This window comes from Octodon degus, unplaced genomic scaffold, assembly GCF_000260255.1.
Source record: "Octodon degus isolate 3935 unplaced genomic scaffold, OctDeg1.0 scaffold00034, whole genome shotgun sequence".
Lineage (NCBI taxonomy): Eukaryota > Metazoa > Chordata > Mammalia > Rodentia > Octodontidae > Octodon > Octodon degus.
The window spans coordinates 5606106-5619299 of NW_004524610.1; the positions used below are offsets into that span (position 1 = coordinate 5606106).

A 13194-nucleotide genomic window follows, 5' to 3' on the forward strand; every position below is an offset into this window, starting at 1 on the left:
AGCACAGGGTTTAAAAGTACAAGAGCAAGTGTAGATAATGCGATGATAAAAGAAGGAAATTCTTAAGTGCAGAGAGGTGTGAACATTTGAAGACTTTTTGCATGGGAGGGCTGGGCTCATGCTTTGCATTCCGTTCTGCAGAGGAGCCCTTAGCGTCTGCATTGGATAAAGAGGAAACGCAGGCAGGCTCTGTAGGGCCAGTGACTTCTTCATGGTGCCGGGGGAAACTGAGGTCAGAAAAGTAGCCCAGAATCCTCATTGATTTGCATTTGCTACATCTATGAGCTTTACATTAAAAAGACATTGGTAAATTAAGATAAAAATTACCCAGATTCTTAATTCATGAACGTATAGCCTGCTGAGCAAGGCAGACAGATTTTATAACTAAAAACTTCAGCTGGCATTAAATGTGTTCCTCCTGATTACATGGTGAGTAATGAGGAGTCATAGAGTGGCAGAGTCTTTCCCCACTTTTGTTTTTAAATGTAGCAGCTTTGATTTCTTTCCAAGAGCAGTGGTCTGTGTTGTCTGGTGTCAGCTGCAAAATCTTTTGTTGGTGTCATGATTTTTCTTACTACATGTCGTGCATAATTCTCTCCACGAATTCAAGTTTTAGCGATGGCTATTTTGGGAAGCACAGTCGGTGGAGAGCTGCAGTGTGTGTTGGTTTTTATTTTAGGCTCTCTTCCAGCCTACGAGGGAAGGGTGTCTCCAGGGGAACGTGCACAGTGCAGGGATCCGTCGCACACGGGAACTCTTTCACAGCGGTGTAGATGACAAGCTAAGCTAATTTAAAAGAGCAGAATGATGAGGCCATTCTTGAAGAGGTAAATCTGTAGATGCTTGTGCCTTTGCAAGATGTTCTGCAGAGCTCTCTTGGCGAGAGCTGGGGTAATGATGTTCATCTGCAGAGTAGCCTGCTGGGCTGCTGATGGTGGCCACGCGCCACGTCGGGCAGTGCAGGCCCGGGCCGAGTCACGAGTGGTGTCGGCCTGCTCTTTGGCTGCCTTTTGCAAAGATGCCTTTTGTATTTCTCTTCTCACATGTATAAAGTAAAATGATTACTATAAAGATCATTGAGTTCTCATCTGGGAGCAAGATATTAAAATTTAAAACATCATTAGATTTGCTCTTAAAAACTGCCTTCTTGCCTTGTTGATCCGGGGACTTGCCTCGCTTGCTTTGATGTAAAGGGGTATATAGAAATTTTTCTCTAGGTTTTTATAGGAGGAGAACTGTACTTCAAGGATGTCCCTTAGAAAATCATCTCTTGTGCTTAGCCCTTCCTGGTGCCTGACTGATTTCCGCCACATGGGAATGTATGATCTTTCTGAAGCTGATTTCGGACTCAGGCTTTCCTCTGGGGTGGTGTGCTATTAGCGCTCTTCGATGTTCTCATGAGTAACGTAAGAGTAAATCGTCTTCCCAGTGAAGAAACATTCCGAGGTGGAACTTTCTGATTTTCATTTTTGTTTTTTACCGTGATATTTTTGTCGGTGTCAGACAGTATGTTGGTTTTTATTAAGTCACCTGGTCTTATCAGAAGCAGCAGCTTCCTGCTCCTGCGTTCCCGTCTCCGTAGGTTCAAGGGCTTCGGGTCGTGGCACGGCATTAGGACACTGTGTTACAGTGTATGGGGGACAAGTGTGAGGTGGCAATAGGGACATTAACCATGCATTTTTCACACATTTAATGCCAAACAGATAATAAAGCTCCACAGAATGTTTTATTCTTTTACGTATTCAGGACATGTTTTTGGATGCAATATCCCAAGGGCTCTAAGAAGGCCCCTACACTATCCAGATGGCCAAAACAGTCTCCTGATCTTGTTTTTTGTAATCATGATGGTCTACCCTAAGGCCTGTCATTAACATTTCAAGTAAATCCTGTTCAGTTCTGACTGTACCTTGCCCAGCGCTGCACAAGTGTATTCCAACTGCTGCTGAACGTTTGCGGTGTCCTGGAAGTGTGCACATGTGTCACTAGGGTGTCCCTTTTGAGTCTGTGACACAGCTACCCCAGCCTTGACACTGAGCAGGAGCGAGAGGGGCAGGCCCTGCTGCTTGCAGACAAAGGTGCTGCCCATGCGTGCCCACCTCAGGGCTCCCTGGGGACCCACCGCTGCCGCGGGCAGGGTGGAGACTGTCCTGTGGTCTCCTGCTCTCGGCTAATGCTGGAGTGCTGAAGAGAGTTCGGTACCAAATTCCGATTTTACTGACGGGAGTGAGGCCCTGAGGGGGTTGGAAGTCACGCAAAGATCCACTGTCAATTTCTCTTTCCTTTTTGAACTACTACATTGTTTCCATTTGCCTCTAAATGTTTCTCTTTTTTTATTTAAAAAGTTATTTATATGGCCAATTAGACAGCTCAGCAGACTAAGCATCTGCTTAGGCAAGCGCAGGGGTCTGGGTTCCATCCCTGGCACCACATGCCATGCTGGGCCCACTGAGCCAAGCATGGTTGTGCACACCTATAATCCCAGCACTGGGGAGGCTGAAAGCAGGATTACCATGAGTCTGAGCTACTAGTGAAACCCTCTACCAAATACATAAAAAAAAAAGTTATTTACTTAGTGTTGGAGCGTAACAAAAATATATTATTTTGTCCCCTCAAATATTAAAACTGCAATTAGTCCTTGAAATTTAAATTTCATAAGCTTTCTGAAAAGCTCAGTTTCTTTACTTTTAGTTTTGTATTACTTAAGTTCCTTTAAAAGTTTTTTTTTTAATTAGTACACATTTGCAGTAAATAGTGGTTCCATCCCATCCCCCATGGAGAGTTGACCCCTGTGTGTTTGTTTTCATCCCATTCTCCTCCTCTCTTCCACCATCTTACTCCCATCCCCATGTGAAGTTCTGTTTCCCCCCTTTTTATTACCCTTTCTTTTTTTTTTTGTGGGGGGGAATCGGGGATTGAACTCAGATCCTGCGCTTGCCAGGCTAGCGTTTACTCTACTGAGCTGTCTCCCCGGCCCCTATTACCCTTACCTTTGCTCTTCAATTTATACTTTGGGTTTGTCTTCTAGAGGAACCATATGATGTTTATGCTTGCATGGCTGGTTTATTTCATGTAACACTGTGATCTTGGGGTGTATTGGTTTCTCTACAAGGGACTTGAGTATTCTAGCGTATGCTGGGGTGGTTCTCCATGGTGAGTAAGTGCCGTGTTTTCTTTACGCATTCATCTGTTGGTGGACATATTGGCCATGTCCAACGTTTATCTATTGTGGGTTGTGCTGCTGCACACATGGGGGTGCAGGGGGCACTGGCATACGGTGTCTTTAACTCTTTTAGGAGGGTCCCTAGAATGCAAGTAACTAGGTCGAGTGAAGTTTCTAGTTTCAGCTTTTTGAGGAATCTCCATACTGTACTGATCTCCACAGTGGCTGTGCTAATTAGTGTATACTCCCACCCACAGGCAGAAGGGTTCCTTACCCCACCACCTAGCCAGCATTTGTCCTTATCTGATTTCTTGGTGGTGGCTATTCTTTCTGAAATAAGATATAATCTCAGTGTTCTTTAATTTGCATTTCTCAAATGGTCTGTGATGTCAATCATTTCTTTGTGTACTTAGGGTACTTCTTTTAAGGCATGTCTGTTCGTTTTACTTTCCATTTTTGGTTGGCTCTTTTATTTTAGGTGGTCTAACATTTCTGAGTTCTTCGTGTATTCCAGATCTTGGTCCTCTGTCTTAGATGCAGGGATCAGCATGGAGATTCCTCAAAAAATGAAAACTAGCAGCTCTACTCAGCCTAGCTGCTCATTCTGGGACTCTTCCTAAAAGATTAAAGGCAGTGAACGGTGGCGATGCGTGCCCAGCCACGTGCATGGAAGCATAACTCACAGCAGCGCAGCCTTAGGAGCGACTGAATGTGGTGCTCTTACCCAGTGCAGTACCACTGCGTCCTAAACTAGAAAACTCGAGTCGTTTGGGGAAATGGTGCACTTTGAGCTGCAGAAGCAGCTGCCACAGTCTGCTTCCCAGGGTCTAGGTCGTCTCTTCACTCCATGGCTCACTGTTTCTGGTGTGAGCCTGACACCTCTAATTTGCAAGCATTTCACTCCTATCCCAGCTTCCCCGCACCCCACTTCACCCTCAGTCCAGGTCTCTGTAGCTTTTCCCAGACTTCACTTGAAAGTTTCAAGACAAAAATCTTAAATTATAGGCTGTGCAGAAATTGAAATTGTTAACATCCTCCATCAATTCGTTGAATTCTTTCAAAATGCTGCTGTTTCCTAGAGCTTCAGTGTTAGAATAATTGTCTGGTATTTCTCTCAATGCTGGCCATATTACACCCTCCATCTCTTTGATCACAGGGTGTGAACTCTTCGGGATCCAGAATTTTCAGTGTTGTTTTCTCCTGAGTTTAGAATCTACTTTTCTATGTATTTTACTTGGTGTCTCCTGCAGAGTGTATTGCATATTTCTCAAATATAACAGATTGTGTTCAGAACTCCACACGTCCATCCATCTCCCCAAGATTTTAGAATTAATGTGCAATTGATTTTGATGGAAGATTTTAGTTTCCCAGGCCATGACTCTGGACCCTGTGTGTCCTTCTTTGCTCTCCCCTTGGTTTTAGGGCCCACGACTGCTCAGATGCCTGCTTTTCACAGGTTTGCCTCTGCAGTGCCTTCAGTTGGGTCCTGCTTACTCTTCTGCTGTCCTCCTGGGGCCAGTATCTTCACATGCAGCTGGGGCCCATGACCCCCAGTTCTGCCCCATTTCAGGCACCGGTATACTGAATGTGTCAAGAATTGTGCTTTTTGGGCCCAGGGAGATGGCTCAGTGGAATAAGCACTTTCCTACTTTCCTGGCAAGTGCAAGGGCTGGAGTTCAATCCCTGGTTCTGAGAGAGAGAGAGAGAGAGAGAGAGAGAGAGAGAGAGAGAGAGAGAGAGAGAGAGAACTGTGCCTTTGTGTAAGATAGAGAAACTAAGGAGCCCACTCTAGTGCGAATGAGCCTTGTGCTCCCGGAGGGCAGGCCTGCGCGCTGTGCACTTTGAGGCCTTCCCTTTCTGCCCCCTCACCTTCCCTTCTCCTCCCTGATGCAGACTCAGGAGAAGTGACTGACATCCGCCAACGCTTTTCTTCACAGCTGTCCCTTCAGGGCTGCTATTTGTCCATGAGGCCTGCAGGCCTCGTTCTCAAATTTTCAAATCCACTTGGCTGTAGGTCTCCTCAGAGTGTCGTCCCCAATCCCTCTGTACAGTGGCATGGAATTTGCATGCGACGTGCTGAATACTGTCACTCATCCCTAGTTAAGTGGTCTGCTGATTACTTACACCTAGCACAATAGAAGTGGGGTGCACATCGCTTTATATTTTAGTACCTAGACAAGAAAAACATCTGTGTTTGCTCAATGCAGATGCTACTTTTTTTTAAAAAAAAAATTTTAAATGATTTTTCAGCAGGGAATGGTGGGGATGCCTATTGTCCTGGCACTCACAAGGCTGAGGTAGGAGGGTTAGTGGGAGTTGTGTCCTGTCTGAGCTATGTAATGAGACTCTATCTTAAAAAATAGAAAGAAATTTTACTTCTGTGTTGAATCCACAAATGCAGATGGCTGATACACGGAGGGTCAACCCTACAAGAACAGAAGTGACAGGTGTACCATGGGCAATCTTACCTTGCTTACTTTGGGAAGCAATTGAAATGAACATTTAGAGAACTGTAGAAAGGCCTGGAGGAAGTTAAAATAGCTATGAAGTATAAAACAGTGGAATTTTCAAATCATTGTTATTTGGTTGTAATTTATATGATATCCTAGCATGTCCCCAGAATGATATAAAGAAACTTTTTTTTGGCTTTCTGAGATAGGGTCTTGTTCTGTAGTTCAGACTGTCCTTGAGTTCACTTTGTAACCCAGGCTGATCTCAAACCCAGAGTGATCCTCCTGCCTCAGCTTCCCAGTGTTGGGATTACAGGTGTATGCCACCATGCCAAGCTAAAAGGAAACTGCTTAAAGAAGCTTTTTAGATAAAATAACTTACCTAAATTCCTGAGGCTTTTTGAAAGATTTGTGCTAAAAGTCTAGAGTCTGCAAACAAGTGGCTGTTGGGTTTAACTCAGCGCTCCTCTCTTGCTGCCAGGTACACACTGGTGGATATCCTGCGAGCTATCTTGCTTTCTTTAGAAGCCATGATTGAAGATCCTGAGCTTCAAGTCAATGGGTTTGTTTTGATCATAGACTGGAGTAACTTCACCTTCAAGCAAGCCTCCAAGCTCACGCCCAGCATGCTGCGCTTGGCCATTGAAGGCCTGCAGGTAAGTGCGCCATAGTCTCCGCGCCCAGGTCTTGCGCCTCACCTTCCCTTGTCTAGGGCTTGGAAGAGAAAATGTCGTATGAAATAATGAAAGCAAAATATGTACAGCTGTGGAGCTCAGACGTCAGAATGCAAGTGACCAAAGGATTATGCAGAAAGGCCAAAGGATGTTAGCCTTTGATTAGATGAGCATTTCTGACGGTAGGCAGAAGCTGAGCCTGTGGCTACACATAAATGCAGGGGTGGACTGAGATTTTTCTCAGTAATCAAAATGTGCAGCATGGTATTAGGTTCGAACTTTTAGATATTTGGGTTTATTTTGTCTTTTTCTGTCTTTATTAGTTAATTACATATATATTTGCTTTGTTATTCCACTTACCCTAATGAATTTGGGATAGGATCAGCATTATATTCATGTTATCTGAAGTTAACCAAGATTTTTTTTTTTTTTTTTTTTTGTCTCTATGGAACAAAACTCAGTGTTTTGAATCACTTCCTAGATTTAATTGGTTTTCTTTGGTGGAGGGGCTATCATGGAGCTTGTCTAGTAATGGTGCATCTTGCAGGGACTGGTATTTAACTGATCAGGACTGATCAGAAATTACAAAATGCAAAATGAATCGCCATGTACTGTAATGCCATGATCCTTATCCTCAAGTTCTTTTGACTTTTGGGATGTCCAGCGACCTCTCTACTATGTGCTGCTTTGTGCACAATATTTACAGAATTCTAAGCTTCTAGAAACACTTGCAAGTTCACCTGAGTCATATTATTTATCTTCTGTATTGCAATACATAGTCCAGAAATCTGCAAGTTAATAGCGAAGGCTTTACTGCCCAGAATATGTTTTGTTTTATTTTATTTTATTTTTTCATTTATGTGCTTGGTATAGGGTCTCACTTGGACTCGTGGTGATCCTCCTGTTTTCAGCCTCTCCAGCGCTGGGATTACAGGCATGCGCCACCATGCCTGGACTTTATTTTAAAATAATGAATTGTATGATTATCCCTCAAGTCCAGGTGTTCCACTTTTTATATTAAATAAGCTAGGTCTTCTCCTGTGACTCGGGCACCACTGTCCCCAGGCATGGACCACTTCCGTGCTGGCGGGACACGTGCACCCTTTGAGGTCACAGCTGGGCTCTGCCTGGGTGGATGGATGAGACGCACCAGCGGCTCTGCATTCTCCGCGGTTTGTCCTGACACCAGCTTCCTGCCTCTCTTGGTGATCAGCCTTGCTGCTGTCTCATTGCAAGTGGCACCTTTATTTTTCTCTTTTTTAAAGCACCACAGATGTATCTAATTAGGTGGGAGAGAGCACAGGACGGCACGTGTCAGGGGATGTGCGTGTCCAATGGCACCTGGTCTACTCTGCCCTGTATGGCTGTGTTTACAGAGTCCTTCAGTTTGGGAGGAAGACTGGTTATGGTGAACTGTGCCAAAGCACGGAATGGCCAGGAATACCTGGCCTGGTGCTGTCCATATGTAACCTGCATCTTCCCTGGGAATTAGAGGCCAGGTAGGGGAGATCTTAAGGGAAAATTAAAAATAACTCCAGTACTTTGCTGTTTCTGTCTTTTGTGTTTTCTGGCTGTGGTGAATAATAATGGTGCCCTTGTTGGAAAGCAGATTGAGAACTCAGCGTGGCCAGTGGGCGCTCCCACTAGCCATGGCCACAACCGCAGCTTATGTAAGAGCCAGGGGGGATGCAGGCTTTGAGTTGAGATGAGGCCTTCGTGCTTGTGTCCCTCTTCTTTCCCCCGAACTCAGCCTCAAGCTACACTAATCCTGAATCCCAGAATGGTGGCTTGCTCACTGCCTTCCGTGGACCCGTGTGTTGTGGCATATGCACTCTTCTCTGGAAGTAACACTTTCTGACATTTTAATCAGGTCGTTGTTTAACATTTACTGTGTAAAAAATATGATTGAATGTTGCTGTGCACTCTTTGAATAATAGCCTCAATAAAATAAATACTTTTTCAAGATGAACATGAGACTGAAAAACATTTGAGGACAACCACCATCACCAAAACTGCCAACCTCACAGAAGTGAATGTTTTCCATTTAACTCAACAATGGAAATTAAGAAATGAGACTATATTCAATCACTCAGTAATAGTTTGTATCATGCCATAATTCTACTGCAACATCACTGTTATTTAGACAAATAAAAATTTTCCTAGGGAATGGAACCAGATATATAAAATGCAATAGTAGATCAGACAAACACTTTGAAGAACTGTTTGTGAGTGGGACTTTCCTGCTCTGAGGGAGCCTAGTTCTCTTGGGCTTCAGATGGCTGCAAACCCATCTGTCCATGTCACCGGCATCTTCATTTGCAGGCACGGAGTAGCTGCCATGACCCAGCTCCAGAAAACTGTGTAAGAGACAGGGACCACGGCTATAACTCTTGAGGCACAGCCTCAAGCAGACACTGCAGAGGGTGGGGACAGAATGCACTTGGGACAGACAGGCCTGGTGTAAGGGCAGCCTTGCTACATATCAAGAACTCATACAGGAGCTGAGGAGATAACTCAGTGGTCTAAGTGCCTGCCTGGCAAGCTCTAGGACCTGGGTTCCATACCCAGTACCACATGCTGTGCTGGCCCCAGAACCCTGGGTAAACAGTGCCAGCCCCCGAAACCAGGTATGGTGGTGCATGCCTGTTATCCCAGTGCTGTGGAGGCTGAGTCAGGAGGATCACTACTAGTCCAAGCTGTGTAGTGAGACCCTGTACCAAATACATAGATAAAAGATTAAAAAAAAATAAAAGAAGAGCTCATACAAATTATTCAACTTGCGTGGATCTCAATTTATCCATTGATGCTGATTTCAAAGTATCATTACATTAGAAAGAACACAGCGTGGGCCTCCTGAAGATCGATGAGTAAAGGTTGGTGTGGGTTTGCTCGTTTTCCAGGTTATATGTTCCAAGGTATGCTCCCTTCTCACAGTTCAGTGGCTGCCTGCTCTGAGATGAGGTCCCGTTGATTGACCTTGGGCATCTGCGTCATGTTGGATAGTCACAGCTCAGACTGTAGACTCTCAGTCTGTAATTTTTCCTAAGGCTTCTCTGATGAATCTAGATATTTTCACAAACGGTGTCAAAAAAAAGTTTTCATGTTGAAACCACAAAAGTGAGTTTGTTCTGTCTAGTGACATTTCGTGTTTATTTCTCTTGGGAGAAGCTCCCGGCACTGCTGGAAAGGTGTCTCTGCCTGGATTTGAGGGCTTTGAGCAGGGGGCCATGCGGATGGAGACAAGGAGAGTGCTCCACAGGGACAGTGAGGACAGACTTGGGCCAGGTGTGTGGCTTGTGGAGGCTGAACGTGCACCATAGACCTGCTTTGGCATAGCTAGGACGAGAGGTAAGTGAGTGAGCAAATGTCCTCCGTGACCCGGGAGGGGCCGGAGAGGCGACCTGAGGCCTGCTGTGTGGGATGGAGGGCTGCGTGTGCGCCGCATGGCCTGCGCTGTCAGACCCAGGCAGGATCTTGACAAGAAAGTTCCTACTTTCCTTTCTGCTTTGGAGAGGCCTTTGGGGTAGAGGTGTAGATGTGGATGGGAGGAAAGGGAGCTGGATCTGGAGAAGTCCCAGCATACGCTAGAGATAATCATGTTAACAACATTTTATACAATAGGGAAACGAAAATTCAGAACTTAATATGCTTAGGTGGCTTTCTCAGCCGATCTCGCGGCTCATACACAGAGTTGGATTTTAGTGTCCTCCATAAATCTCGTTTGGGTGATTCTTGGCCTGTCCTTAAGGATAAGTGGCCAGGTCAGGGTAAACATGCCCACCTGACTCCCAAGTTTCGCGTTTCAGTAGAGGTCAAATTTCCTTCTTGGACTAGGTGGCTGCACTCAGGACCACAACAGTCCCAAGGGGCTGCCCTGGGCTGTGTACTCGATTGACACCAGGGGCAGCGCTGTGTCTTTCCTGGTGCGGGGCTCCACGTGTGACAGCCAGACCCCAGGCCTCTGGGGAAGGGAGGACAACCCTTGCAGGAAGCTGAAGAGATCTTCTGGGAACACAGCTACAAATTGGTACACTATTCAAAGGTTGGCTTCAGGGCAGTTCTGTGTACTTTCTCTGAGGAATCTCTAAATGTTTTCAAAATATAGAGGCCATCTATCACTGTTTCCAGTGTAATGTAGCTTCTTGAAGAGAGAGACAGTACTTACTTTCCTTGGAGGAAAGTATTCAAGTTTCTTTGAAGAGAAAAAGAAAAAGAGAAAAATTGCCTTGCCGTTTACAAGAAGTTAATTGATTAAGGTTGTCACAGAAACGAGAAGTCTTTCAGAAAGTCAATGTGAGATGAAGCGAACATGACTTACAGACTGTCAGCGTCTTCCTGGGAAGCCACTTAAAGGATGAAGCATTTGGGTATGCCTGGGACAACTCCGACTCTGGACTTTCAGTGAACTTGTTACACAGGTGATATCAGTGTTGTAGGCAGCTGAATTAGATAGAAGTATTATAGGCAGTAAGACAGGGTCAGGCCCTCAAGGAGACAAGATGGACGACAAGGTGACTTTGCAACTGAAAAGACAGGCACTCCCAGCTGTGGGCCAGACCTCAAGACAAAAGAGTAAACAAATGTAGCCACATATTTCCCTGGAATGGGCGCCAGGGAGTGATGTTCTACATAGGAATCAATCACCTTGACTGAGCCCAAATGAGTCACTAGCCCAACCCCAACAGGAAGAGACCCTTCCCATATTCATGCCCACTTGCTCCGTGACTAGCTTCCCCATTTGGTACTGGATTGAATCAATTTTACCTGAGCAATGGTGCTTGTAATCTCCTTGGTTGGCCATAGTTTTGTCCCACTCCATGCCCACCTAAGGGAGTTTCCATGTTCTCTACCACCTTAGACCAACCTTACCGCATGGTTTTTCCTCTATAAAAGTCTCTAGAAGAGACAGCTTCCTGGGGACAACCCACTCGGGAGTCTCCCACTTCTGTCCCTCTCTCAGACAGAAGCTTTCTTTCCCCCCAGTAAATAAATTCTGTCAGTAACCTCTGCTTGTTCCTAAAATTCATTCTTTGGTTTCAGAGAGCATGGACTTGTCCCAGGTGCTTTTTGGTTGGAACATCACTTTCCCCTGTACCGTTTGGAGAGCATCCACCTTAGGTCATTTTTCCTCCCTGTGTCATCAGGACCTCCAGTAACTCCTGACTTGCTCCATGTCTGATATTCCAAGTTCAGGTTCTATAGAAATAGAAGAATAAATTCTAGGAACAACAGAGGTTAAGAACAGGAAGCTATTTGTTGAGAGGGAGGGATGTAGCTCCTGAGAGACAGGAGCAGCCTGAATGGGTGGCTCAGGGACCCCACTTTACAGGAAACTGTATAAAGCAATACCTTTCTGAGTACACTGTGGGTTACTATGATTAACGGATAGGAATGCAAGTGTGCTCGCTTAGGCAATGCTTGTCCATTGTGGAAAGAAACCAGGTAACGAGGTATGCAAAGAACAAAGGCAGGGCGACTGATGCCTGCCGAGGCTTCCTTAGGCCTGGTGCCGTCCTCCCAGGAAGCGTGCAGTCCTGGTTGTCCTCCCTGTGTCTGGAGGCCCATTCTCCACTGTGTCTCTGGCCACCGCTGAGATGTGTTCCACTTCTGCCCAGGCCCTCCCCAGCCCCCTGCCCCCATCGGACTGCCTGCAATACTTCTGCCTAGCTTAGCTCTCTAATGAAATGATGTACTTTTGGTTCCAGTTATTTTATTCTTTTCCTGGTAAAATATCCTGAGAACTTCCTTAATAATGAAAACCTCGGACTCCTTTATGAATCTGGAATCTTCCAACTTGTATGTTTGTGGAAACTGATCCTGGTGTGGCCTGTGTGGCAACAGCCTTTTGGATGTATTTGGCTGTCACTTTCTCCTGCCACCCTGCTGCGTCTCTGTGCTGTGTCACAGTTTCTCAGGACTCCCCCACTCCAGGATAGAGCACTGTCAAGGCATGGCTTGCAGGCAAAGGGCTTGGCTGCTGCAGGGCCTCAGTAGCTCTTAGAATTGCTACATAAAACAGATGTAGGGTTGTTGTCCAGAGTGTGATACAGTGCTGGATTGTACAAGAGCCATGGGAGTCATGAAAGGCTGAAGGCTGTGTTGTCCAATTGCTGCCCCTTTCATTGGGCTCAAGCACTTGGCAGTGTGGCAGGCACCAGCGCTTGTGCCTCGAGAGCTCTCACCATTCATGCGGAAGGCAGGAAGTGCTGTCCCAAAGGACCTGGCTGGACTGCAGAGAGCCCGCGGGCTGCAGGGAGTCAGAGCAGAGGGCGCAATGGCTTGGAATCCCTGCTCACGGCTGGCAAGCAAGCGACGAGGCCATGAGCCTCCCTCTGTCTCTCTTGGCTGTGTTCTCTGGGCCCTTGGAAATTGCATGTGTGTGTGTGTGCATGTTTGGGGAGAGCTAGAAAAGGAGCCTTGGTGAGATTTGGATTAAATTAAGAATTCACACTAAAGAAAAGGAGCCGCTTTTTCCAGTGTGCTCTTTGACCTGATTGTTAGCCTGCTGTTCCCTTTCAGGCCCACAGTGCTCAGTGTGGGCAGAGCCGGCTCGCTTCCAGGCTGCCTCTGGAACCAAAGGCAGCATCTATGGTAGGGGTTGGGACGATGGCCATCTCTGAAAAGGAGCAGGCAGACCGTGACCTGCGCTCATTCAGCTGCCTCGAAGGGAGTGCTTGTATCCGCATTTTGTGTGCACCGGCAGAGCCATGTTGAGGCATTTTGCTTCTCACATGAGGGACTGCGTGAGCTAAGTGTGCCTCCTGTCAGGGGCGGCATCACGGAAAGCGAAGCGAGCGGCACCTGGAAGCTGCTTTACTCGTGTGTGAGGGTGTGCTTTGGCCGAGAGCCTTAGCCCTCAGAATAAAGTGCTGGGTCTTATACGCAGATAGCAGATAAACAAAAGGTGCAG

At 46.2% G+C, this 13194-nt stretch overlaps 1 protein-coding gene across 1 annotated transcript in view; it reads left to right on the forward strand.

Annotated features, from left to right (window-relative positions):
• Clvs2 (clavesin 2) overlaps positions 1-13194 on the forward strand; it is a 78399-nt gene that overhangs the window by 8305 nt on the left and 56900 nt on the right. Inside the window, exon 2 of the mRNA XM_004630238.2 lies at positions 6092-6266. Within this exon, the coding sequence (XP_004630295.1) occupies positions 6092-6266 (175 nt within the window). The remainder of the gene's footprint in view (positions 1-6091; positions 6267-13194) is intronic.